The 23962-nt window shown below is 43.2% G+C and overlaps 1 protein-coding gene across 5 annotated transcripts in view; it reads right to left on the bottom strand.

Moving 5' to 3' along the window:
• Window positions 1-663: 663 nt before the first annotated feature.
• EIF4E2 (eukaryotic translation initiation factor 4E family member 2) overlaps window positions 664-23962 on the bottom strand; it is a 34324-nt gene continuing 11025 nt past the window's right edge. Inside the window, exons 4-8 of one of the 5 annotated variants that reach the window (XM_053596726.1) lie at window positions 18938-19042; window positions 17032-17184; window positions 16811-16947; window positions 9678-9756; window positions 1153-1204 (exon numbers count right to left, since the gene is read on the bottom strand). In XM_053596726.1, coding sequence (XP_053452701.1) covers window positions 9711-9756; window positions 16811-16947; window positions 17032-17184; window positions 18938-19042 — 441 coding nt within the window. In that variant the 3' untranslated portion in view covers window positions 1153-1204; window positions 9678-9710. Of the gene's footprint in view, window positions 1205-2164; window positions 4143-9677; window positions 9757-14816; window positions 15083-16810; window positions 16948-17031; window positions 17185-18937; window positions 19043-23962 lie in introns of those variants that run through there. The other 4 variants (XM_053596727.1, XM_053596728.1, XM_053596729.1 and 1 more) reach the window with 4 other exon arrangements.

The raw sequence follows: 23962 nt of genomic DNA, 5'->3' as shown, positions 1-23962 counted from the left end.
TCTTTTGACCTGACTTCACTCCTTCTGGAGTCAGACTGCCCAGCCTCTCTGATAAGTGACTGGGTCATTTTCAAAGCATGCCTGGCAGTAGCCCTCAAGGTTTCTGTCTGGGCATCATGGACCAGCACACATTTGCTAACATACATACCAAGTGATGAGGGCTGAAAGTAGGGTTTTCCAACCACTGCAGACAGGCACAGTCATGCAAATAAAGCCATCCAGCAAGGTCACCCTTCCTTTAGCTGTCTCAGTTTCAGGATCATAGAATTTACATATTAAGTACTAATAGGCCTGGCAATAACCAGCTTCACTTCCCTTCCTCAATGAGGGGCATGAAGAACCTACAGAAACAGGCTTAACACATCAGCCCTGCTCATCAGGGAAAATGATCTCAGTCATTGCCCTCAGCTCCAAATCCTGCACTTGGAGCCTACGTAAATAAGCTAGCTCCTAGTTAAACTGGATTCTACTCTAGTTTCATTACCATGGCATTCTCTCTAAGCTGCCTCACTGAAACTAGAATGACTCACTGGACTCCAATCCTAAGTGCAGCAGTGCCTAAGAAGGAGAGAGTCCCATAGGAGGGAAGACTGGAGGGCATAAGGCGGGAGATGATACATCAGTAACACAGCTTCACAAAGTGGTATGCTTGGGGAAGAGGGGAGAGAAAGAAACAAAATGTCCCAATAATTTAATGGCAGAGCTAGACGAGAGCATTTACAGCTATTCTGGGACTCTCCAACAAAAGCTTTTCCTGTATGCACAGACATTCATAATACTGGTATCTCTCATCGCCAGCTCTGGCATGTACAAGTACGTGGTCATGATGCCCTTCGTACAGCATGAGAAGAGCACACGGGGATGCCCAGGAGGCATCTGGACAGCACACAGCAAAACAAAAGGTTGAACTCCCCCCCATAGAACCCCATTAAAAAACAATGTTTGTCTATTACAAAGTCATGTTTGCTGTTTTTCCGCTTTATAAAGTCAGCGACGCTGGAGGGTGTCTAGCGGAATCCGTCCTCCAGGAATGAGTGCAAAAGGGGAGCACACGGCTCAGGGATGTCCCTTCAGTGAGCAGATGGAAGGACTGGCTGGAGGCCTCCCATCCATTTCGGACAAACACACACACACAGAAAAGGATTATTGCCAGCTTGTGTACTTTCACAATGTGATTTTTGTATTTCGAAAGCTTGAATTGTCCCTGAAAGAAAAAAATGGGAGAAACAGAGCGTTCAATACATGGATCATCTATACACAACCACACACATACAGGGGGAGAACTGACTCAACAGCCTTAGGCTCTCCAGGACACCCCAAGGCCCTTTCTCACTTGCCAATGTAATGCCAAAACAACCCCAAAGTAACCCACCTCCCAAATCCCTTGAAAAACTTCGATTCAATTATTTGCAATAGCAAAATATTAGAAACAAACCAAAAATGCAGATCCAGAACTGGTTAAATATTCATGTCTGGCACATTCATAGGAATAAACAAGGAAGCTCTCTACTAATATGCAAAGAGCTCCAAATCATCTGTGTATGCAGCATGCTACCGTTTGTGTAAGTGGCAGTGGGGAAAGTAAAGCTAGAAGTTAACATTTGCACGTACTTTAAGAAATGTATCAAGGCTACACCAGGTACCTGGTACAGTGGGGTGGGAGAGGGCACAGTGGAAATTGGGTACATGAAGGAAGCATGTGAGGGAGACATTCTCTCCCTTTAATTCTGTCTCACATTAAAAAAAAAATTGAAACATATGATTGTATTATATAAACAAAAAACCCAACCAACCAAATATAAATCCTCAGCTTAACATTTAGAGCTGCTTACAAAAGGAAAGGACATTCTAGGTGAAATCTAGGTGCCCATCACTTTAGAAACATGGCTCTACCTCTTGAAAGAGAAGGGAGACAGGAGATCCCAATGTGTGTACTTTTAGTTGACTTCTATTGGACACAGACAGCTTGACCCCCCTGGTGATCTTTCCTGTTGCATACTAGAAATCAGTGACATCTTACCAGGTCCTATTACATCTGAATCTCAAAATCTCAGGGCTGGTAGGGGATTTAAAGTCTACCTAGCTGCTCCCCAGCCCAGAGCTTCAGTCTTAAGTTTACTGGAAATTTTGAAACAAATTCCTATTAACCAGGATTATTTCCTTATAATTTTATCTAGAAGCTCTGTCTTTAACTGACGCATCCTAAAACTGTTATAATAAACTGGGCATATGGCAACTGGCCCAGAATAAATACTGAAGAAAGAATATGCTCAGCCCAGTCTTCTCCTGTTATAGGCAGCAAGCCGACAGCAACTAACAGCCCCCACTATATGAAGAGACCGTGAACAAGTACCAAGGAGAAACTGGAGCTAGTGGACGTGAACTTGGGTTGGGAAGAAACAGATGTTATCTCAAAAGTCTGTTGGCATTTTTATAACTGATATGCATGTAGTTCATCGACTATTTTCTTTCTTTCTTTTTTTTGCAGATTTTTTGGCCAGGGTTGGGTTTGAACCCACCACTCCTATACGGGGGGTATATGAGGCCAGCACCCTATTCCTTGAGCCACAGGCACCGCCCTCATCCAACTATTTTCATATAAGGAGCTGAACACAACATTGACGGAGTGGTCATCTTTTTAAAAAAAACTTTCAAAACGACAGATCCCTCTGAGGTACTGCAAGCAGCAAAGGATAAGGCACAAGCCAGGCCTGTGGTCCCAGCTACTTGGGAGGGTGAAGTGGGAGGACAGCTTGAGCCTGGGAGTTGGAGGCTAGGTAACAGAGAGAGACCTCATCTCTTTAAAAAAAAAGGATAAGGAACATATCTGGTCATCACACAGAGAAAAGCAAGCCTAACTGTTATGTGAGTTATTTCTGAGAGGAATAATAGGCTCTGTTACTAGACTGCATTATAGAAAACACCTCTCATACCTACACCTAATACTAAAGAAAGTCATTACCCAGTAACAGAGCCATCTCTTCCATTTCTTTCCTTTTAATGCCATCCTTATGTGAATATAGCCACTGGAGAACAGACAGCTATTGGGAGGGATTCTGGTCTTCTTACTGGAAGAGTGTAAACAAGGGTGGGAGTGTGGGAAGGAAGAATCAGAGAACTTCCCAATAATAATTCTGAGAGAATTAGCTGTCTTGGAGTAGGGGAGATAGCAGGCAAATAAGTCTCTGGATTCAGCTCTTTTAGCTGTTCAGTGATATACAGAGAATTTTCAAGACAATCCTCATTACACGCAGTCATCTTATCTTTTGGGAGAATTCCTCTACTATGCTGGAGTTGAGTTAGGAGTAAATTCCCCTCTCTGTGGCAAGTAAATGGAAGAGTTCTGTAACACTTTCTCATTCAGATATTTAATATTTATTCTAATTATTATTATAGATCTTTTTACAGCCAGAAAAATCTAAGAAGTTCTATCATTCTAAGGTCCATTTGCAAAATGGAAATGGGGAAGAGAAGAGCCAGGAGAGTCTAGCTGAGTTTTTCCACTGTTTGATTTAACAGGAAAACGAAGAGGGTAGCCTATTCTTAACAGTGACAGGCTAAAGCAGGCTGGTGGCAATGAGGCCGTATGGCTTTGGTCCAGCCTTTTTTTAAAAAGTGGGCTGAGACAACTTAGTACCAAATTGAGTCTGAGGAATGTGTTCACCTCAAATCAGCTGGGAACAATTACATCCCTCACCCCAGACTGCAATGCAGAGAGAGATTGGGAGACAAGAAAAGGGAGATTGTAGACACGAAGTGCAGAGGCTACAAGAGATTATTATTTTTTTAGTGAGCTTTTGTTCTTTTAAAAGCAAATCAACACAGCTATGATTTAATTAAAAAGAAAAAGCAAATTAAATTTTTATTTATTTATTTTGAGACAGAGCCTCAAGCTGTCACCATGGGTAGAGTGCCGCAGCATCACAACTCACAGCAACCTCCAACTCCTGGGCTCAAGCGATTCTCTTGCCTCAGCCTCCCACACAGCTGGGACTACAGGTGCCTGCCACAACATCCGGCTTTTTTTTTTTTTTTTTTGGTTGTAGTTGTCATTGTTGTTTGGCAGGCCCGGGCTGGATTTGAACCTGCCAGTTCTGGTGTTTATGGCTGGCACCTTAGCCGCTTGGGCTACAGGCCCCGAGCTGCAAATTAAAATTTAAAAAATCCACAGTGAGCTCCTCAAAGCTAATGCTCTAGCCATCTGTAATGCTGTGATGGCATATAGGCTATGTTTAGGGTACCACATAGGACACAGGAGCTGATAGTCCCACATGCTGGAGGAAATCAAAAAGCCCCATCCAAACTGGCTTCTAACTTCACATTCCTGGGCATCTTGGGGAGAACTGCTGCCCAAATACTCTTAAATCAGCTTTCTATCCACTCTGCTATGAATGATCACTTTTTTGTATTCTAGAAGAACTCTGCAAACAGTGAGCTAAGGCAGAGATTAACTCCTGAGGGTGAATGACAGAGGGGCAAGGCAGTCACTCAGAAGGATGCCTCCCTTCTCTTTTTTTTTTTTTTTTTTGTAGAGACAGAGTTTCACTTTATGGCCCTCAGTAGAGTGCCGTGGCATCACACAGCTCACAGCAACCTCCAACTCCTGGGCTTAAGCGATTCTCTTGCCTCAGCCTCCCGAGTAGCTGGGACTACAGGCACCCGCCATAATGCCCGGCTATTTTTTTTGTTGCAGTTTGGCCGGGGCCGGGTTTGAACCCGCCACCCTCGGCATATGGGGCCGGCGCCTTACCGACTGAGCCACAGGTGTCACCAACCTCCCTTCTCTTAAGAATTTCCTGCCACTGGGCGGCGCCTGTGGCTCAAGGAGTAGGGCGCCGGTCCCATATGCCGGAGGTGGTGGGTTCAAATCCAGCCCCGGCCAAAAACCACAAAAAAAAAAGAAAAAAAAAAGAATTTCCTGCCACTATGCTGGCACCCACCAAAGTGGTTCTGGGTCCTCAAGCAAAAGGTAGGAGGCAGCCAAAGAGAAACCCTACCCAAGTCTCTGCTCTGAAGAGCAGCTTTGATGGGGCACTATAGACCTAAGTGCACTTAGTCTTCAGGAGAACATTCTCTGGCTATAAGCTGTCCACCCCAGGCCAGTTCTGGCTTCCTTTTCTCTATTTGCATATTTGATAAAGCTGCAAACCCTTTTTGGTTTGGTGGGGGAAATTTCAAACGCTCATCTCCAACTTTATTTTATTCTGACTTCATTCCCCAACAATGTAGATCACACTTCTGTACATGCAAATCCAGACAGCTAAGTAACCAGAATCTTTCCCTAGCAGCTAAGTGGGACTTTTCCTGAAGCCCACTTCCCTGGTTAAAAGGGAAGTACTTATTGTAATAGAAATCAAATGAAATAGTCCTAAAATATTAGCAGCCATACATAATGACATAAAATAGCAGATAAGTTGAGAAAAAGTATTTTGTGGTTCAAGAAGTATTACCTAAACAGCAGTTTTCCTACCAAATTTCTTCATAGATCACCATCTACTCAGAAGAGGTAAAAGAAAAGGGAAAGAGGAAAAGAAGACTGAAGTGCTGAGGGGCCTCTGACACGGCAGATCCAAACAGCTGGGCATCATCATCTTGGAATGCCTCTTTCACTTAAAGTGAGGCTAAATCAATAGAGATACAACGTGAAATCCTTTCATGTCTGTTAAGACGATAAAGTCAGTGGACTTTGTTGTTGTTGTTTATATTCAAACACTCCTCACAGACTTCCACGTCTGTGCTGCAACCACAGTGCTCCCTTTATCTGCATCCCCCATTGCACCAAAAAGATAAGAGGGGGCCTTAAAAAGAACAAAGAGACTACAAAATGGCAATTATGCAAATATATGGCTTTTCACGGCAATTCAAAGGTATTTTTCCTGGGGGATTTAGTGTCTACTAAGAGGAGAAGCAGTCATTTTAAGTTTTCTTCCATTCTGACAATTTTTTAAAGACTTTTTTTCCCTCATGGCATCTAACATGTTGTCAATTTTTAAAGGTATCATCTTCTTTTTTTTTTTTTTTTTGTGGTTTTTGGCCGGGGCTAGGTTTGAACCCGCCACCTCTGGCATATGGGACCGGCACCCTATTCCTTGAGCCACAGGCGCCGCCCAAGGTATCATCTTCTTAAGTAATTTAAGAAAGGCCAGGAGCAATGGTTCATGCCTGTAATCCCAGTATAGTTGGGATGTCAAGGCAGGAGGATCACTAGAGGCCAGGAGTTCAAGTCCAGCCTGGGTAACAGCCATAACTTGTCTCTACAAAAAAATAAGAGAAATTAGCCAGGAGGATTGACTGAGCCCAGGAGCTTGAGGCTCAAATGAGCAGCCACTGCACTCTAGCCTGGCCAAGAGAGAGACCTTATATGAAAGAAAGAAAGAAAAGAAAGAAAGATGATGATGGGAGGGGAGGAGAAAAAGAAAGACTATCCATTAAACTAGTGATTTTCAACCTTCCTAACGCCGTTGCCCTTTAATACAGTTCCTGTGGGTTGAGAACCACTGCATTGAACTATGACAAAAACCTTCTTACCATATTCACTGTAAGCATTCTAAGACTATTGAAAGCAAAAGAACATCTTAAGAAATACAGCAGAACCTCTGTAAGTTGACCAGGACTTTAACGAACAGGGCCTACTGTACTGATATGTACATGTGGTACATGTCTGGTCTATAAAAATTAGGTCAACTTGGCTCGATGCCCGTAGCTCAGTGAGTAGGGTGCCGGGGTGGGTTCGAGGCTGGCCTGGGCCTGCTAAACAACAATGACAACTGCAACCAAAAAATAGCTGGGCGTTGTGGCAGGTGCCTGTAGTCCCAGCTACCTGGGAGGCTGAGGCAAGAGAATCACTTAAGCCCAAGAGTTTGAGGTTGTTGTGAGCTGTGATGCCACAGTACTCTACTGGGGCGACATAGTGAGACTGTCTCAGGAAAAGAAAAAAAAGAAAAGAAAAATTAGGTCAACGTAAGGTGATCGGTGTAGGGAGGTGGGCAACTATGGAAGTTTACTGTAATTAAATATGGTATTATTAAAACAATTCCATTTAGCACCAGCCTTCTAAAAATTTAACTTATTGTTTTATTTCAAATATATGCTATTTTCTAGCCTGCAAGTCATTATCTTATCCACCATTAGAGCTGGGACATGTTTAACCTCCCTATTTGTGCATATTAGCAGCTGTCTTGGAATCCTATCATTACTCTGGTTGACTATACTTTCAGGAGAAAACTTTTTTTTTTTTTTTTGGAGACAGAATCTCACTCACTTGCCCTGGGTAGAGTGCCATGGCATCATAGCTCATAGCAATCTCAAACTCTTGGGCTCAAGTGAACCTCTGCCTCAGCCTCCCAACTAGCTGGGACTACAGGTACCCACCACAACACCCAGCAAGTTTTTCCTTTTTTCTTTTTGAAGAGACAGAGTCTTACTATGCCACCCTCAGTACCGTGCCGGGGCGTCATAACTCACAGCAACCTCCAACTCCTGGGCTTAGGTGATTCTCCTGCCTCCGCCTCCCGAATAGCTAGGACTATAGGTACCCGCCACAATACCCGGCTAGCAACAAGTTTTTCTATTTGTAGAAATGGGGTCTCACTTTGCTCAGGCTGGTCTTAAACTCCTAAGCTCAGGCAATCCACCTGCCTCAGCCTCCAAGAGTGCTAGGATTACAGGCAGGAGCCACAGCCCTCGCAGAAGAAACCTTTTAAATTGCAATTGTTTTTTTTTTTTTGAGATAGAGTCTTTGTCATTTGGGTAGAGTGCAGTGTCATCTAGCTCACAGCAACCTCAAATTCTTAGGCTCAAGTAATCCTCCTGCCTCAGCCTCCTGAGTAGCTGGGACTACAGGTGCCCACAACACGTGGCTCATTTTCCTATTTTTAGTAGACAAAGGGTCTTTTTTTTTTTTTTTTGTAGAGACAGAGTCTCACTTTATCGCCCTTGGTAGAGTGCCGTGGCGTCACATAGCTCACAGCAACCTCCACCTCCTGGGCTTAGGCGATTCTCTTGCTTCAGCCTCCCGAGTAGCTGGGACTACAGGCGCCCGCCACAACGCCCGGCTATTTTTTTTGTTGCAGTTTGGCCGGGGCTGGGTTTGAACCCACCACTCTTAGCATATGGGGCCGGCGCCCTACCCGCTGAGCCACAGGCACCGCCCCTAGACACAGGGTCTTGCTCTTATTCAGACTGGTCTCAAACTCCTGAGCTCAAGTGATCCTCCTACCTCAGCCTCCCAGGGTGCTTGGATTATAGGCATGAGCCACGGTGCCAGCCTTAAATTGCAACTTTTAAAATGTAGTATTACCATCTGAAAACTGAATTTAGGATAAAGGAATCAAACTATTAAAAAAAAATAGTATGGGTGGTCTCAACCCTGTGTACAGGAACTCTGTATGTGTATGTGTTTTATCTGTAGCTCACACTGGCATCCTAGAGTACACAAACCACTGGCCACCTGCTCCTGTCCCTCACAGTGTCAAGTCTCTTATAGCCTGCCTGAGGGATGCAGGTTTCCTTTTCTGGAAAACCCTCATTTCCTTTCTGGGAAGCGGGGATTCTGAAGTAGCCACTATAGTTGACATGTTCTGTTCCAATTTTGGAAATACTCTTATTTCTCAGGGATGGCAGCAGCGGGGTAGTTTGAGGCTTGGGAATAGGCTCTGGTCTCCAGTATGCGCAGACACTAACCTTTCACTCAGGATACATTTACCCAATTCCCTTTGCAATGGAGACAGACACGAACTTGGTACTCTCTTAACTGAAATTCAAATATTCTTGAAATCAGTGTTTTAGGCTGAGCACAGTGGTTCACACCTGTAATCCTAACACTCTGGGAGGTCAAGTTGGGAAGATCACTTGAGCTCAGGAGTTTGAGACCAGCCTGAGCAAGAGTGAGAACCTGTCTCTACTAAAAATAGAAAAATTAGCAGGGTGTTGTGGTGGGCACCTGTAGTCCCCAGGTACTTGGGAGGAGGCAGAAGGATCACTTGAACTCAGGAATTTGAGGTTGCTGTCAGATAGCCTTATGCCATGGCACTCTACCCTGGGCAGCAGAGTGAGACTCGGTTTCCAAATCAGTAAATCAATAAAGTCAATGCTTTAGTTGCCCCAGCCTTTGCTATCTCAGTGCCTCTGCCTGTCAGTACATGTGAACTGTTCTAGTGACAGTACAACCTATTTAACTGTCTTTTACATAGGCCTGAAATCAGCTCCCATTTAGTTTCATCACTGAAGCCCTGAATTTATAATACTGTTTCCTCACAACTGACAACCACCACCAGCAAACAGGAGACATACCTCTCATATAACCAATATCAGGGCCTGTGGAACTGCCCCTTAGTCACAGGACATTGCTAGATGGCTTAACAACGGCCACACCTGAGCAAAAGAAGGACATCTGTGGCACATTTACCATCAGGAAATGTTGGCATCGAAAGAGATCTGAGACCTGTTGTTCCATGGAGCCTCATTTTCCATAGGAGAAAACAGAGGCACAACAAGGGTGAATTGCCTACCCAAAGGTTCACCAGGAGACACGTGACCCAGGGAGGGCAGTAGCTTGGGATTCAGTGTTGGCCAAGGCAAAGTTGGGAGTAAATGGGAAAAGGGCACCCCCTTGGAAGAGGGGTCTCATGTCTGAGAGGTATGTCACTAGAGTATAGAGAAGATAGACAAAGCCCTACCCTGAGTGTGAGAGACAGGGGGGGAGCGTCCGATCAGCGGCCGCTGCTGTTCACCAGGCCATGAAACTCCTCCCAGGCCCTGGCAAACCAGAGACAAAAAACAATAGCACATTCAGATCAAAAGCTTTTGAACAGAGAGCAGACACGATACCCCCACATCCCACTTCAGATGCCCTCTAGGTTAAGTAGAGCCATAGGTACCTGGGAACAGAGCAGTGAGGTCCCTCTCAGACCAGCAGCACCGCCTGCCCTTTCAGGGCACCATTCACCTTTTGCTCACTCTGCTTGGGAAGTATGTTTTGCTCCCTCAGGGATTTGCAACTAACCGCTTCTTCAACAAGGCTATAGGAGAGGCAAGTGAGGCTAGAGCTGAAGCTCAAGCAGCACCAGAACCACTTCCAATTTACAGTGGTACTTCCTGTGTGGATGGGTGGGAAAAGGTGGCAGAAACAATCTTTCTGCACCAGGCTTCCCCCTGGGGGTAAAGGCAAGTACTCATCAGCGCTGTGATGCTTGAAGATACAACGAGGAAATACCATTTTCTCTGCTTTCACATTCCCGCCTTCTAACCTTTTAAAACTCAGACCCTAAATGTATCCTATATGTATCACATTTCATCTGTTTCTTGAAATACCTATGTAATTATTATCTCAAAATATAAGCTGTATAGGTCATGACACTTTACAATCTCTAAAGAACAATATCCACCACAACTTTCATGCTGATTAACTCAATTCAGAATTTGGGGTTAAATAGGGAAAATGTAATGGAAAGGGTACACACTCTCTCAGGTGATGTTCCACAAAGAAAAGGTCCCTGGTAACTGCTTGGTGACTCTGGAAGGAAAAAACCAGAACCTCTACGTGTCTGGAAGCTCTAACCTACCTCAAGTCACCTCAGGGGCTCTGATTTCCTATGACTTTTCATTCTCTGGAAATTGTCTATATAAAATTTGGTGCTTTTAAATCAGAAGTTCCTTATTATCAACTACTCCATTCTTAGTTTAATTTGATAACACAGTACACAGGTGACAATATACTATGTCACTCATTACACATTTAATATTATGACCACTAAAATATTCTTCAACACCAGGCTTTCTGCAGATAACTTTCCTTTTTTTTTTCAAATGGGAGGGATTAAATACTGGGACCCAGTATGATAAATTCATTGTTCTGGGCAATGTTTATACTAGTTTCGTTAGTATTTCCCTCTTTCAAACAGCAGCATTTACAAGTTAATGATCTACCTCTTAGAATAAGCAGATTTGCAGTTAATACTTTTTTTTAAGAGAGTATTGCTAAATCTACTAGTATGTGCTAACTGAATTAAAGAAAAATGTATGACTGCCAAACAAGCATTCCAGTTTTTGTCAATTCCCAAAATCAATGTCCATAATGAGACATCTTTTCCTCAGCTCAGAGATGGTGATATGATGTGAGTCCTGGGTGCTATCAGGACGCAATTTCATTCTTTATTCCAAATGAAGACAAGGATAAAGCAAGATCCAATACTTGGGCAACAAACCAGGAAATCTTTTCTTAAACACTGATATTTATACTCTAAACAACTTAGGTGTCAACAAGAAACTACATGATTGTATTGAAGTTTCATTTCATTTATCCTTTTGTTTCCAGGAAGGCCCATACCTACACTAGTCTAAACAGGCAGTTGTGTGTCAATAATCTGAAGAAATGTGGACTTCAGAGCTCCCCTAATCCATTCTAGAATTACACTGCCCTCCCAGTTTCTTCAGAAGTACTTCAGTATAGGTTAAACCTCAAAATGGAGAATCTGGGTTAAAAAATTTCCTTACAAGGATTCAGCATAAATAAAATAGTGGGTCATAATCTTCAGAATCATCATTATTACTCTCATAGACCAACAGCTTGGGTAAGAGGCAAATCTACCACCTAAAGCTAGGTGTGAATTTACTAGTTACTTTCTGCTTGGCATTTTAGGCCTATTAGGCAATATTAAAACTTTCTTCTTTTAAAAGAAAGAATAAGCTAAATGAAGTGTCATATGACTGGAGTTTCTAAAAGAAAAAAATTACCAAGATTAATATAGCCAGGGCCAGGCGAGATAGCTCATGTTTGTAATCCTAGCACTCTGGGAGGCTGAGGCAGGTGGATTGCCTGATCTCAGGAGTTTGAGACCAGCCTGAACAACAGTGAGACCTCATCTCTAAAAATAGCTGGGTGTTAGGTTGAGTGCTGCGGTGGCTCACACCTATAATCCTAGTACTTTGGGAGGCCGAGATGGTCAGATTGCTTGGGCTTGAGACCAGCCTGAGCAAGAGCGAGACCCCATCTCTAAAACTAGCCAGGAGTTGTGGTGGGTGCCTGTTGTCCTAGCTATTTGGGAAGTTGAGACCAGAGAATCATTTGAGCCCAGGAGTTTGAGGTTGCTGTGAGCTATGACGCCACAGCATTCTACGGAGGGCAACATAATGAGACTCTGTCTCAAAAAAAAAGAAAAAAATTGCCAGGTGTTGTGGCGGGTGCCTGTAGTCCCAGTTACTTGGGAGGCTGAGGCAAGATCACTTAAGCCCGTGTTTGAGGTTGCTGTGCCACGACACTCTGTAATGCCATAGCAAGGGACACAAAGTGAGACTCTGTCACTCACACACACACAAAAGATTAATATAACCTATAGGGTATTCTGAGCAAATTCAAATGACAGAGGAGCAAAGAGCCCTTTCAAGACCACTCTTATCCCATCTCACCAGAAAGCAAATTCTGAGAGCAGAGAAATCTCTGTACTTCTACCTGTGTCCAAACTCTGTGAAGTTCATAGCTTCCCATTCACTAGTCCTCAATACTCACGGGGGAGCTCAGCTTCCTGCTAATCTGGGCCTCCCTCACTTTGACTATCAGTATGGTGGTAAATATTAGAAATACAAAGTCAGGCTAGCAATTATGCTGGTGTGACCCAGAGCCACTGGGCTAAGATTTAGCCTTGAAAAGAGAAAGGATGGGTTGGTCCTATATGTTAAAGTTCAGTGTTAAAATACAATGATATCTAGATGTGGTAAAGGGAAGTTCCCATAATTGAGCCTGTCTCTTTAGGATGAAGAAGTCTGGCCAGTATTCCCTAGTCCTGTGGTCCACCATGGAAGCTGGTCATATCCTTTCCTTTTCCATTCCAGGCCAGATGCACAAAGGGAAGCAATGGGACTATTCTAAGGATGAGTGTCTTCACAGAAAACACTGCTGTTCCATAAGGTCCTGTGTAGTTTTATCCTGGGGGCCCCACAATTTTAGGTATATCATCAGATTTTCCTCAAAGGACAAGATATGGTGAGTGACCTGATGCTAGAAGGACTCAAACCTACGAAAACCCAACTACAAACAGACTTTATTAGAAGGTACCATGTCCAGTACAAGTTTTTTATTTTTTAGGCAGGAACTGGCAATAAACAAAGGCAGGAACCCTCTGCAACAAAGAAGCTCATTACCCATTCTGTGTGGCAGTCAATTTTTCTCAGCTCACCTAGCGCTGCTGCAGGAAAAGGCCCTGGCAGTGAAACTGGAAAAGCCAAACAGTTGAAGAACACAGGAAACTGAACCAAAACATAACAAGCTGGAAATAGGAACACCTGACTGAAAAATCTAAGCCACTCCTCATAAAAAGTTGCTTCACCTTTCCTAGCAGCCCTAACCTCCAAAGTATGTAGGGGAGAAAAACTGCTGGCTCACTCTTCCTTCACCAAGGAAATCTCAGGACCCAGCAGCTGTTGTCCCATGGCTCAAAGCCATACTGTAGAAGAGCCACTAGGAACAGAACAAAGTAGAACTCGTTCTGACTTTTGTTCACTTGTAGTAAGTATCAGAGATGTCTCAAGGTAAATTTGGTGCTTTTTAATTGACTCTTACTTTGGAAGGTGACATCAAACTCATCCCCTGAAGCAGTTATGATACAGCTGAAATTAAGGTCAATACATGTAACGTAACGGTTGAAGGCATGAAGGCAAGAGTAAAAGAGCCAGAGAAGGCAATTCCTTTTCAAGTGCTGAAAACACAGAAAGGGCCTTTCCATATCCAGCCAATCTCCCATGTTCTAGGTACTTCAACTAATTTTGGATATGCAATAAGCAAAAAAGCAATGACAGATACACCCCGAGATGGCTGAGCCCACAGTGCCAGTCCCAATGTGTGTTCTGTGGGATCTATAGCTACATGGAGATCAGGCTTGAGTCAGGATGGTACAAGCACAGGGTATCACCGCAAAAGTGAAACAGCTATTCTGGAAAACTCCACAGCCACTTTCACAGATCCTTTTAGGCAGCCTGACCCAGGCTGCAAAAATGATTGTATACTTTTGGTTTTGGTGGTAGGTCCTAAGAAAACCTAAAGTAGCATGAAGCTTGCTGAAATTCTACATGCAGGTTAGGGGCCTAAAGGCCAAGCTGCAGCACATACAAGCCAAAGCCACAAAGCACACGAGGGGCTAGCATGTGCTATAGTCAGATGTCCTTAGAAGCATACTCACATAGAATGAAGACGTTTCCCCACCTCAGATCCTGATGCATAGTAACCCTGGCCTGGGAGAAAGGGAAGGGCTATAACCTTGAAATCTTGCAAGCAGGGATAGCTCAGAAAGGAAGATGACTGGGCTCTAAAGGAAAAGCAGAAGGGAGAGGCTGGCAAAGAGCTTGAGACTTGGACACCAGCAAGAAAATCCAGTTAGCACAAAGCAAGGAAGCTATATACATACAGCCACACACAGGCGGAAGCAGGGATTTATCTCCAAGCAAAAGATTTCTTTGAAGTAAAGGCAAGTGGAAGTCAGCAAAGCAAAGGCCAAGGATCCCTCTTTCCAACCTTAACAGACTTTCAAGCTGAATTCTAAACCAGAGATCACTCTGGTCATCAGCGTTGATGGGATGGGAACTAAAATTCAAGTACCAGAAATGGGGTCTTATTTGAGAGCTAGATGTCACCTTATTATTATATCAGACCTCACCACTCCTGGAACAAAATGCTACATGACACTATACAATGGACTTCTGAAATGAGGCTGGACTCCCTGGATGGCCCTCCATGGAGAAGTCTGTGCCATCCCTTAATATGGTGACAGTCAGTCCGAAAGGCCATATCTTTGATGCACCATAAAGAGCAAGAGCATGAGACAAGCTAGTTTAGCACCATTTATTAAGTGATCTCAGCTGATGTTGTAGCTGCTGTGTGTCAGCCTGTTATTAAAACATAAAATGCTCTTCCAATTCCTCTTGTCCAGGACAGAAGGATCTTCCAGGTAGCACGCCAACAGAACAAGAGACTCCGATGACGCCAGCTTCAATGATGGTGCCATCCAGAGAGGGAGAGGGTCATGGCACATTCAACCGCGGCTTCCAGAGGTTTTGAAAAAGGAGCCTTTGGGGGCCCAGCCTGCCTGGCATTCTAGTGGAAGTGCAAAAGGTTGGCTCATTGGGAGAGGAAAGAAAGGGGGACGCAAGGGAAAGTAGCATCTGGGTCTCATGGTGGGTTTTGTGGTACCTACAGCTGCAAGCCTGGAGTGCCAGAGTCAGACCTCTGGGTAAAGCAGCGAGCAGCAGGCCAGTGTTTCTAGCAGTCTAAGACAAAAAGTCCACAAGCTCTCCTAGACTGTAAGGACTTACACATGTTTCTACAAAAGTCAGGAAGAATTGCTTCAGGGTATTAGAAATGGAGAACAGCGAAGGGGAGAGTTGATGAAAAACACCTCTTTCCCTTTCCTATCCAGGTGAATAGCTTGCCGGGGGTGGGGGTGGGGGACATTTGGGAACTTTGAAAACAAGAGTTCTAGAATAAAGTATAGATCGCTCCAGCATGGACTGAAGGTGATTGGAGGCCAGAAACTACCTCTAACCCAGAACAGAGACTATGGGAAATTTACCTAGAGAAAAATGACACTAACAGGACTTCTAAGGCAAGCAATAAGGCCATGGCTGGCTAATAACTGCTGGGCTATCATGAGTCATATCCAGCCATGTGATTATGGACCACTCCTGTGGCAGTGCTCCCAGTTAAAAACTGGCACTTATGTTGATTTAAACCCACTCCACCCACAACATTAACTATGAAAACATGGGAAAGACACTCCCCAATGGCCTGCCTGCTGAACACAATCACTGGTCTCACTACTAGTCTTTACTAAGAATAACACGATGACATCACTACTAATGATGACAACAACAGCAGTAACACTACATGGCCCTGTCAGAGCATGATCCATCTGAGGACCCTCGTTCACAGATTAAATCAGCCTTATGACAGTCTTGTTAGATAAAGTATTACTGTCCCTTGTTTTCCCTTGGAAAACTGAAGCAAAGTTGCAAAGAGAGTTTCAAAGGCACGTACTAATATGGGGCCATAGGAGAGAACTAAATTTAAAAGTCCTGGCTCCTGGGTGGCTCTCTCTTGGTTTTGAGACAATCGAAAGCTATTCCTCACACCTTTTCACAATAACCTGAGCATATTTTCTGACACTCAATCACTAAAGGAGCAAGCCTAACTAGTGATTTTCCCTGTGGACAGAGTGCTCCATAGTCCTAGATCACAAAACATGTCTTCCCTGCAGCCTTCCTGCTTGCCTTCCCTTCTCCTCTCTCACACATACTATCCTGCTTCCTCTATAACTTCAGCTCTACACACAAGGAAATGGAGTCATTCCTGATAAGTAGTCAATTTCCCAGGACAAGGAAACAGACTGAAGCTAACAGGTTAAAAAGACAGGCAAAGGTAGGGTCAGGGGTGGGAAGGGAAGAGGACTTAATTATTTAGTGAAATTTTCTTAAAAAAAAAAAAAAAAGTAGCAAGAAAAATAAAGGCACTTTGTCTTTCACTTTAAGATAGTTGTTAGCATATGAAAGACAAAATAGACTGTAGAAATTAAGCAAGCCCAGGCAACACAACTGGGTTCTGCAGAAGGGCTCTCTCTACTACAAAGCACCTGACAGTGTAGGTAGGTGGGCAGGGAACCTCATGACAGAAAACTGCAGCAAGTGGCTAGAAGTCCTAGAGGGAAAGCCTGGTCTGTCCCTTCTCCACAAGTTAGTCTCTTGTGCAGCCATATTCCTCTGGGGCCATCTATGGATTTCCTTCTGCTAAGCTTAGGGACATGTCCCCCCAACACCCCCCAACACGTACTTGATGCTGTCGGTGTGAGTTTTGTATTCCATAATGGTGTTGGGAGGTAGGTTAAGCACTCGCCGAAGTGTATCCCGGATTCGGGCTGTGGTTGCTTGGTCGCTGGCAGTCTTATTCCATATTGAAATAATGTCCTCCTACCAGAGGAACAGAAGGAATCATCAAAGCAAACCAAAATAAGGAGAACAAAGGCAGCACAAGAAACCAGACTGGTAGTTTACCTGAAAGCGGACAGAGACCACAGCCCCACAGATCTCCTCTCCCACCATGAACTGTTCCCCCAACATGGCCAGGATGAGATTCTCCCAGCAACGGGAGGCCAAGCCCTTTCGCAACCGAATAATCCACTTGCCACCATTTTTATTTGCATCATCCTGTAAAAAGAAAGAAAGCATTGAAGTTAAAGGTCAAGAATCCTTTGAATATGAAGAAGCCTTATCACTTTCCAATTATTCAACTTCATAGAAAAAAATGGCAATAGCACTAGAATGAGAAGAAACAGGGAAAAAGAAAAGAAAAACAAGGCTGGAATCCCAAAGTCATTTAATAAAATAGCTAAACAAACCTTTTAAAAATAGTCCCTCTTTACCAGAATTACTTCAGGAATCAAAATGAAACAATGGCATATTTCAAGCACAGATTACTCTTCACTTCATTTGCTAAACATATTTTGAGTGTCACCAAGTATCAAGTAACAACACACGAAACCCCAATCTCTACCTAGATCCAGCCTAGTAGAGAAGACAAGAAAATTAATCACAGCGATGCTGCTATAATTACAAGTGCTGCAGTAGGAGATGTACACAATATGTTAAAGAACAACAAGACAAATGGAAACACTCAAGAAGGGGAAACAAAGGGTGGGTGGGGTGGTTCATGCCTGTAATCCCAGCACTCTGGGAGGCCAAGGTAGGTGGATCGTTTGAGCTCTCAAGTTCAAGACCAGCCTAAGCAAGAGCAAGACACCATAGCTGGGTGTTGTGACGGGCGCCTGTAGTCCCAGCTACTTGGGAGGCTGAGAACAGAGAATCATTTGAGCCCAGGAGTTTGAGGTTGCTGTGAACTATGATGCCATAGCACTCTACCAGGGGCAAGAAAGTGAGACTCTGTCTCATAAAAAAAAAAAAAAAAAAAAACAAAGAGGAAAAATTTAAGCTGGATCCTGAGGGAAATAGGAGTAAGTCAGGGGAAGCAGGCAAATGGCACTGTGGGCACCAAGAAGAACATGTTTTTGCACAAATTGATTGTGAGTTAAGGGCGTTATAGATAGGAGGGGAGGATTTAGAGGTGATGGAAGATGCAGCCTACTGAAAGGTAAATTAGGTGCGAGACCATGTGCTCAACAGAGAGCTGTGAAAGATAGGAGTGAGGGGGGTGACAGGTGGATGTGGCTACTTTTGTCTTCTATAAAATTGCCCTGGCATCAGAAAATGTACTACAGCAAGAGTGTGGCCAACTCTTTGTTCGGCCAAAAGATCAGAGCTCAGCTTACTGCCTTTCAGCTTATTTCTCTTACCCATTTTGATCATACGTACTATATAAACACACACACAAGTTCTATGAGAACAGGGTTACTAAAAAAAAAAAAACAGTCCTTTAAAATGTTTTATCACCACTTTAGTCATAAAACATAAAAACTCAGCATCAACTCAAGCAGTGGCATTGGTACCTTTCTGCAGAGGTCCAGGATCCAAGGATATACCAATTAGTGACACAGTTTTGAGAGAAGACTATTTATTCATTTATTTAAGATGGGGTCTCACTCTGTTGCCAGGGATAGAATCCAGTAGCATCATCATAGTTCACTGAAACCTCAAATTCCTAGGCTCAAGTGATCCTCCTGCCTCAGCCTCCCAAGTAGCGAGGACTATGGGTGTGTGCCACAATGCCCAGCCAATTTCTCTAATTTTTATAGAGAGATGGGTTCTTGCTCTTGCTCAGGCTCCCAAAATCAAACTCCTTACCTCAAGCAATCCTCCTACCTTAGCTTCCCAGAGCCCTAGGATTACAGATGTAAGACACTGTGCCCAGCTGACAGACTTGAAAAACACTTGCTTAAAAAAAAAAAAAAAGAAAAGAAATACATTTTTTTGCTTAAAAAAGTAGTCAGAGGCCCTCAGTCCTCACCTCCCACATGGGTTTAATTCCTTCTTTGAAGAGATGGAAGTCACTGTGGCCTGTCAGGTCCCCGGGACGTACCATGTGGCTATAAAACCTCCAGAACTGCTCCACCTGCAGGAAGAAGGCTAGAGTATAAAAGATGCACCTACTTTTTTTATTGAACACATTCAAATATGCAAAATTTATTTAAGAACATAAGCATAAAAAATGCTCTGCTACAGTCTATCCTTTTCGGAGGATATGTTTTCAATTGTGGCATTGTGTGGAAGGGAAGACATATTAAAGGGAAAGCACATCATATAGTCTGATAAAAGAAAAAATGTAACATTGGCAAAATAGGAATAAATTCCCTGGGTGAGAAACACTAGCCCCAGCTAGGAGCTGTCATTGGTAAAGCCATGCTGTACTCTCCCACAGAGGCTGCAAGATAATCACCACGTTCACTAAGAGGACCAGTTTTTTATACAACTTAAACCTTTTAGTCTTGAGGCATATTAAGGTCTACACAGCCTTAGCCTAAATGCATTAATAATCAAATCACTTCTTTATCAAAGATTGTTTAACTGGAAAATAAAATTCAACATTCGTCAAAATAAAATACATTTTAGATCTGTTTAGTTACTGAGCATAAGTGATAGGATCAACCACACATGCTATTCTTTATTATGATACTATTGAGAAGGCCAGGGCAGTCCAAAATCAAATAGGACTTAGCTTCTCTTGGCTTGAGTGTATGTTCCTCCTCTTTTTTTTTCCTGTTTATTTTTTATTTATTTATTTACTTATTTATTTATTTATTTTTGTAGAGACAGTCTCACTGTACCGCCCTCAGGTAGAGTGCCGTGGCGTCACACGGCTCACAGCAACCTCTAACTCTTGGGCTTATGCAATTCTCTTGCCTCAGCCTCCTGAGCAGCTGGGACTACAGGCGCCCGCCACTATGTTCCTCTTCTTAGCTAGAAGAATTATGTTTCTCCTTGCTCCTCCTTCATAATCCTGTTTGAAAATGAGACTTACATTTTTCTATTAAATGTATGCCTATATTCCTTGTGGCAGTCCCGTTTCTCTTTCAGTGTCTTAAGAGGAGAGATTATTTCCGTATTCGCAGAGGACTCCTTTTAAGTACTGACTAGCACACTTCAGGAAAAAAGAGAAATCAGAGGAGTCTACTGAGAAACGGCTTGTATTGGCCAACACATTGCTGAGGCGGCTGTCAATCAACACACAGCAAAATATATAACTGTGTAGCTGAAAACTGGCATCGAGGAGATAGAGATTCAGGTGGGTAGCAAGTGAAAAGAAATCCACCTTACACTGTGTAAACAGGTGTTCTTTCAGTTCCTCCCTGGAACAGGAACACTAGCCTCAGCTAGGTGTCATTGGCAAAGTCATGTTCCAGAGGGCATTTCCTAATGCTTGAATCCATGACAGCAGACTTTAAACACGTCACGTCACATGTCCAGTGAGTACTGAAGAAGCCTTAACCCAACATGGTGCTGATAATAAACCACTCAACTTAAAAGAAAACACAAAAGCCCTCCTTCCACAAGCTGAGTAAATTCATATATGCCTTTTCTATAAGAAGAAAAACACTAATTTTACTAATTATATAATTCACAATTACTCCAAAATAATTTAACAGAATCCCTTTCTTTAATTAAAAAAACTTTCTTTTTAAACAGTGGAGTGCAGTGGTATGATCAAAGCTCACTGCAGCCTCAAATACCTGGGCTCAAGTGATCCTCTTGCCTCAGCCTCCCAAATAGCTGGGACTAAAGGCACATGCCACCACAGCAGCTAATTTTTTTTTTTTTTTTGAGACAGAATCTCACTATGTCATCCCAGTAGAGTGCTGGGGCATCACAGCTCACAGAAACCTCAAACTCCTGGGCTTAAGCGGTTCTCTTGCCTCAGCCCCCCAGGTAGCTGGTACTATAGGCACCCACAACTCCCAGCTAATTTTTGATTGCAGTTGTTGTTTAGCAGGTGGCCAGGCTTGAACCCGCCAGCCCTGGTGTGCGTGGTGGGAGTCCTATTCACTGAGCTATGGGTACTGAGCCACACACCAGCTAATTTTTAATATTTTTTCTAGAGATAGGGTCTTGCTATTGCGTCCAGGCTGGTCTAAAATTGGCCTCAAGCCATTCTTCTGCCTTGGCCTCTCAAAGTGGTGGCATTACAGGTGTGAGCCACCTTGTCCAGCTATTAACAGAATCCTTAATGAAATATACTCCCTTATCAATGAACACGGAGGTGCAGATAAAAGAAAAATAAATAGAAAGAAAACATACTCTCTAGTTCCTTGTCTGATCCTCTGAGTGTTTAGCCAGTTGTTCATAATGTAATGACTGCCATTTTACCTGGAAAGTCTAGCATTCCCACATAGCAGGCAATCAAAACTTCTGGGATAAGTTCAAGAATGTTAGAAATGCATAGATATTTCAAAAGTTTAATTCTATTGTTTTCTCTGCTAAGAATTCCTTTCTCATCATCTGTTCAAATTCTATAAATTTAATTTTATGGCAGTGCCCATAGCTCAGTGGGTAGGGCACCGGCCACATACACTGAGGCTGGTGGGTTCGAATCTGGCCCAGGCCAGCTAAAACAACAATGGCAACCGCAACAAAAAAATAGCCAGGCACTGTGGCGGGTGCCTGTAGTCCCAGCTATTTGGGAGTCTGAGGCAAGAGAATCACTTAAGCCCGAGAGTTTGAGGTTGCTGTGAGCTGTGACGCCATGGCACTCTACCCAGGGTGACAGGTTGAGACTCTGCCTCAAAAAAAAAAATTAATTTTAAACCCATTTGTTCCAAGGCAGCTTTCCCTAAGTTGGAATCAATTCCTCCTTCCTTTAAACTCCAAGAGTGCTGTAGCCATGCCTTTCCCATAGCACCACTGGGCATGTCTCATTTCCCTAAAAACAGGCTCTGTGCTTTCATTCCTTTTAGACCCCTTTTAGAGTTCTTGAATTCATTGAATAAACATTTCCTTAGCTAAATATGAACCAGTACATAAGCTATTTGTAGTATTTCAACAAAGCTTAAACTTACCAGTGCTGAGTTTCAACACTAGCTCCCCCACTTAATCAAGTGAATTGTGAATGACTTGAGACTTTGGATCAGATACTAACCCAAATCTCACTTTCCTCATTAATAAAATATAGATAATATCACCAACCTCATGGGGCTATCATAATGACTGAGGAAAATTATACAAATAAAGTATCTATTACTATATCCTTTTTCTTTTTTTTTTGAGACAGAGTCTCACTTATTAACCCTAGGTAGAACGCTGTGGCATCACAACTCACAGCAACCTCCAACTCCTTGAGCTTAGGCGACTCTCTTGCTTCAGCCTCCTGAGCAGCTGGGACTACAGGCGCCCACCACAACACCCGGTTATTTTTTTGTTGCAGTTTGGCCAGGGCTGGGTTTAAACCCACCACCCTTGGTATATAGGGCTGGCACCCTACCCACTGAGCCACATGTCCTTTCTCTTTATTAATTTATCGGAATGTTTACTATTATAATATTCTTTTCTAGTTTCTTTCTTTCCTTTTTTTGAGATAGAGTCTCACTCGGTTGCCCAGGCTAAAGAGCCATGGCATCAGCCTAGCTCAAAGCAACCTCAAATTCCTGAGTTGAAGCCATCCACCTGCCTCAGCCTCCCAAGTGGCTGGGACTACAGGCAGCTAGTTTTTCTATTTTTAGTGGAGGCAGGGTCTTGTTCTTGCTCAGGGTGGTTTGAACTCCTGAGATCAAGCAATCCACCCACTTCAACTTCCCAGAGTGCTAGGATTATAGGCATGAACTACTGCACCTGACCCTAGTTCCTTATGTTGATCATTTCCTCAGGCTGGTCTTGAACTCTTAAGCGCAAAGATTCTCCCACTTTAGCCTCCCAGAGTGCTAGGATTATAGGTATGAGCCATGGTGCCCAGCATAGTTTTCACATTTTATTATTTTTTTGAGATAATCTTTCTCACTGCCCAGGCTATAAAGCAGTGGTGGTATCATAGCTCAGTGTAACCTCAAACTCTTGGGCTCATGTGATCCTCTTGCCTTCGCCTCCAAATAGTTGGGACTATAGGCACACACCACCATGCCCACCTAATTTCTCTATTTTTTTGTAGAGAATGGTTCTCGCTCTGTTGTTCAGGCTGGTCTCAAACTCCTTGGCTCAAATAATCCTCCTGCCTTGGTCTCCCAAAGTGCTGGGATTATAGGTGTGAGCCATCACGACTGGCCAGTTTCTCCTTTTTTTTTTTTTCTATTAAAGTTTTCTTTTCTTTCTTTTTTTTTTTTTTTTATTTTTGGCCAGGGCTGGGTTTGAACCCGCCACCTCTGGCATATGGGACTGGCGCCCTACTCCTTGAGCCACAGGCGCCGCCCCAGTTTCTACATTTTAAACATAACAAATGCCTCAATAATTTCAAGAAAATGATAAATCCCGTATTTGATTCTGCCCAGTGAATATACAGCACATGGGAGGTACATAATAATCTCTTCGTGGGGTATACAAACCAAGACACCTGGGCAATACATGAGACAGAGCCTGGGCTCTCTGTACTAAAAAAGTTAGATAGGGTGGTGCCTGTGGCTCATGGAGTAGGGCGCCAGAGCCATATATCTGGGGTAGTCGGTTTAAGCCTGACCCTGGCCAAAACTGCAAAAATAAAATAAAATAAATAAAAGATTAAAAAAAATTAGATATTTCATTTTCTTCCTGAACACAGGATAGAGATGCTATTTTATGGATAAGCAATAACACTGCCAAAATCCTAATGGGAGGTTCTTAAATACAAAAGAAACTTTGAAGCTTTACTTTTGACTTTACTGTCCTCATATACTATAAAATTTTATATTCTCCATAACACTTTGAACACAGTAAAGACTCCACAAATATCTGCTTAAATAAAAAAGAAAAAAAAATTAAACCTGTACTTTTGTATCACACCCTTCTGATCAATTCCACATTCTCATACTTGATACCTACATGTCCTAAGAATGAATAAATCTAACTTCAGGACTGG

Source organism: Nycticebus coucang, chromosome 7 (genome assembly GCF_027406575.1).
Source record: "Nycticebus coucang isolate mNycCou1 chromosome 7, mNycCou1.pri, whole genome shotgun sequence".
Lineage (NCBI taxonomy): Eukaryota > Metazoa > Chordata > Mammalia > Primates > Lorisidae > Nycticebus > Nycticebus coucang.
The sequence above is the reverse complement of the archived record's forward strand: the minus strand, read 5'-3'. Positions and strand labels throughout refer to the sequence as shown.